This window comes from Rattus norvegicus, chromosome 1 (genome assembly GCF_036323735.1).
Source record: "Rattus norvegicus strain BN/NHsdMcwi chromosome 1, GRCr8, whole genome shotgun sequence".
Taxonomy (NCBI): domain Eukaryota; kingdom Metazoa; phylum Chordata; class Mammalia; order Rodentia; family Muridae; genus Rattus; species Rattus norvegicus.
The window spans coordinates 10,085,873-10,090,201 of NC_086019.1; the positions used below are offsets into that span (position 1 = coordinate 10,085,873).

At 48.6% G+C, this 4,329-nt stretch overlaps 1 protein-coding gene across 12 annotated transcripts in view; it reads right to left on the bottom strand.

The window, feature by feature from the left end:
• The window catches only part of Aig1 (androgen-induced 1), a 222,909-nt gene extending 219,327 nt beyond the window's left edge, over positions 1-3,582 (bottom strand). For 2 of the 12 annotated variants that reach the window (XR_010064541.1, XM_008758604.4), the window contains exon 1: positions 3,045-3,406. Coding sequence is in view for 9 of the 12 variants with exons in the window: in XM_008758604.4 (XP_008756826.1) it covers positions 3,045-3,185 (141 nt within the window). In the remaining 3 variants the exon portion in view is untranslated. Of the gene's footprint in view, positions 1-3,044 lie in introns of all 12 variants that reach the window. The other 10 variants (XR_005500901.2, XR_010064540.1, XM_039103611.2 and 7 more) reach the window with 10 other exon arrangements.
• Between the last annotated feature and the right edge of the window lie 747 nt (positions 3,583-4,329).

The window sequence follows — 4,329 nt, forward strand, 5'->3', positions numbered from 1 at the left end:
ATTTTACAGCTCTGGAGGTCAGAAGTCCACAACAGGTTTCACTGAGGATGTAAAACTCATATGTCAGCAAATCTGTATATCCCCCTAAAGGATAGGGGGACATCCAATTCCTTGTCCCTTCCCCCATCCTCACAGTCGGCAAATTAAGAGCCATTCTGTCACTTAATCCCCTGGTCACATCCTCCTTATTTTGGGTCTGTTATTCTGCCTTTAAGAGGGCTCATGTGTACACAGAGCCATTACTCTACACATTCCTGAACAGTTAAACTCAGCGTTCAGCCTTCTTAATTCCCCTCTCGCTAACTTAACACAGTGAAGAGATTCTGAGCTTTAAGATGTGGAAATCTGTGGGTCCCAGGGTTCTCCCTAACACATCGAGGTGGTCTTTTTCTACTTAGTAACCTGAACTCTCCCGTTACACTAGTTCCCTTGCAGGCTCTCCACACTGAGGAAAGCAACACTCGGGCAGTAACAGTCTAAGATTACAGGCAGCAATGAGCCCCTTCAGCTTTTGACCACTGGCTCTGAGTCTGCTAGAATGACGCTCCTACTCACAGAAAGATTTGACCACCACATAACCACCTGTGCCTACATTCATGAGCCCAAATTTCCTGAGTCCTGTTCAAGTAAACAGATGCCCAGAACTAGATTCTAACCGTGGTGGTCATAATTAGTGGCCTCACTCGCAATCCAAGTTGGCCAGAAATGGAGGCCTTCTTATTAAAACTGTGAAAAGCAAAGGCCCTCTTTGAAAACTGCCTAGAATCGTTAAAATGGTCCAGAATGAGTACATAAAGTTTACTCACTGGCATTTAAAAACACATAGGAATGTAAAATTAACCAGGTAGCTTAGATTGGGAGTCTCTTTGCAGGCCATCACAGAGGTCTGACAGATTGGCTGTTTGAACAGCTGTTCAATGCTCCAAGGACTCTAAGCCTCTAACAGAAGAATATTCTGCATGCTTCTTGGAATGTACTTCAGAGGTAATTTCTCTCAGGAACTACTAGTTAAGTGTAATTATTCCATTTCAACCAGAAGCCACAGACCGTGACAAGTTTGAATGACTGGATTAAGACTCTAGATAAACAGAGGGCTAAAACGTAAGTGTGAAACGAAGTCTCGATCCTGAGTTTAATACTGGGCTACCAAAAGAAAATCTGTGTAGTTAAGTGCTATAAAAAAAATAAATAAAAGGGTCCAAAAACTGCACACCAAAATAGAAAACGCACGACAGCCCGTCAAACTGACTGCTACTGTCTCAAGTCACGTGAGGGTTCGTGGGAGGGAGATTGTTTCTCGTGAGCCTCGTTTTTTTCTAATCCATAATACGCAATGCCAGTTGCGTAAGGCAGCAACCCTGCCTTGAGCTGACAAACACTCCCAGTTCCTAATGACCTCTCACCCAATGACCTGTTCTCCGCTCTCCCACAAAAGCTGCGAAAGGCGAAGGCACAGAGGAATGGCGTTCATAAAAGCTATGGTTCCATCCTTGCTCTTACTCAGACGGGCCAGCTCAAGGGAAGAGCTGACTGGGGAATGAGAAGAGAGGCCTTGATGCAAAGAGAGTTCCGCTCTCATTGCACCCTAAAGGACTCTGAAGACCTAGGCACATTTTTTTTAATGGCACGTGAACATCATTAACTTAAGTTCACTCTTCAGAAGACACATGATTGCCGGTGCCTCGTCCGTACCCTCCATGCTTTCTGTGCATAATTATCAGACTTTTGGGGCTACTGAAGATTGGGTAGACTCTCAGTGTGCAAACATCTGCTTGCTCTACCACACGTCTGGCAAAGCCACTGACTAGCCAATTGGCCCATCCGGGAACGTAATCCTGGATGGTCATCTACCTAAAGGCTACAAGGTGCTGAGAGCAAAGCCCTCATGCTCTCCTCAGGTGGACAAGCAGTAGGAAGAAGAAAAATACTGGTAGGGAATCCATATGTTCAGAGGGAAGTTAATGCCAATAAGAAGTTGAAAAGCCCAACTCAAGCAATACCTTTAGCCTTGTGCCGAGAGGCAGGTGGGGACAGGTATGTATATCTTGTATGTTCCAGATAGGTCTTTTGAAAGCATCTCTTTATACCTCTGGAAAGATCTTCGAATAGGTTTGAATTTGTTAGAATAGAGGGTCAAGAAAATTTGTGCCAACTTCGTGGCTGTGCCAATCTTACCCATAATCTCAGAGTTTTAGCCTTCTGGGAGTTGTTCGTATATTATTCTCTGTGATCTTATATTGCTCCTGTTTCCATACACGGCCCTGGTTTGATACCATTTGAGTGTATTTACGACTTGGTCTTGGTGGCTTTTCAAAGTTCTACGTCTACCTTGAGTCATTCCTAGGCATTGTGCCGACCCTCTGATTATCTGCAGGAGTACTTCCGGTACCCAAGGTCTAAGAACTTAAAAATAATAATTACAGTCGTCGGCTCCTATTTAAAATTATCATGTGCCAACAGAACGGATGATTATGCAAACTACAAACTTTCACTGTGGAAGGCTAGGAGTTCAGTTCAGTGCTTGCCAAGTGGAGCCACACGGTGAACTGCACTCTCAAGTGTTTCTAGAGAAAAAAAGAGTTATAAGCACGCTGTTGACAGTGGGCAGCAAAGCATGTGCGAGAGTTTGATTGGGTGATTTCTCTCCTTCAGAAGGAGGTGTGTTTGGGTGTTTCTAAGCCTTGCTCCATGGAACCAGACAATACTCAGGTCTCCTTTGGATACTGCAAGTTTACCTTCGCAGGTGGCTCTGGAAAACACTTCAGTGGAGAATGAGCCTGAGGGCACTCATGATGAAGGCCAACAGAGGCTTCTGGTGAGGCACTCCTCTTGCCGGGTTACCTCTTAGAGGTAAAGGTGAGAAGAGCATTTAGGCCTTCACAGGAGCCCAGCACGGCTGTTGGAGCACGCGTTGGTGCTCCCATGGTCACTCACACACACACACACACACACACACACACACACACACACACGCACGCACGCACACACACGCGCACACACACACACACACACACACACGCACACGGTGCAGCCCACGGCCTTACCAGATCAATGAAGGTCAGGAATTTCCAGCTCCCCCCGTAGGTCTGATGCGAGGGCATTTCGATGGCCTTGTAGTTACACAGGATGGAGCAATAGGACAGCAGGATGGCTACCCTCAGCACCTGGCAGGGGACAAGCGCCATGTTCGCGCGGCCTGCCGGGCTGCTCGTGGGGAGGGCAGAAAAGCTGCTTCGCTGTGCCCGGCGCCGTGGGAACCGGGGCGCGGCGCGGGGAAGGGCGGAACGCAGGAGGCGGGGCGCGTCCCCGGGGACAGCAGCGGTGCCGAGCGCACCGGCGACCTGCGCGGGCGGGGCGGGAGTGCGGCCGACGCGGGCTGGCGGCCTGGTGTCATCTCTGGCGTCATCTGCGTCATTCTACCGCCGCGCTCGCAGTCCCGGCCGGGCGCCCCCTAGGCGGTCCGCGAGGTCTACCCCCGGGTCTCCACCGTGGGATCGCCTCCGGAGCAACTGAGGTGCCAGACGGGAAGGACTGGACCGAACCGGTCCTGATCCGGCATCCCGCTGGGCAGCAGGGAGATGCTCGCTACCGTGTTACCAGATGGGATCTGAGCGGGTAATGCCGCACACAGTCCCCCTCCAGGGACACCCATTACTTGGGTTTCAGTAAAGGCTGTAACGTTAATGAGCATTTATGACAGTGAAACCCCTTATAAATTCCACACGGCTTTATTACTTTATCAGTATGTACCAGTAGATGCAACACAAGCATTGAACAAATTCTTTTTAAACTTTTTTTGTTACGTTTTGGGGTTGGAGGGGTGGGGGTTACACACGCATGTAACCACAGGAGAAGTGTGGAGGCCGGAAGACAGCTGGTGTGAGTCCCCTCCATCGAACTTGGGTCATGAGGCTTGACAGCAAGCTCCTTGACCAGCTACTGACCAGGGCAGGTTTTATAAATAGAAATCTGTGCTGATTTCCATGACTGCTACAGAGACAGCATTCCTTTTGAAAGCCAAACCACCCGGAGGATGTAAATCTCACCCACGCATGTGTGATTTAACACAAATCTTTCGGAGTTAAAATTCCTTTTGCACTTCGACATTTCCCCCCTTCTACTACAGCACCAGAGCTGAATGGGAGGAAAGTAAATATAAACTGGATTCCCTCAGCCTTCCAGTAAGTGTTGTCACAGGGAAGTTGCAACAGTCTGTGGGTTTTTTTGTTTTGCTTTATATCATGATCATGTTTCAACCAACCAGATAAAGGGTCCGGTTATGAGGAGACCACATGGGCATTTCCTGTGGATCCATTCGAAACAGGTGTC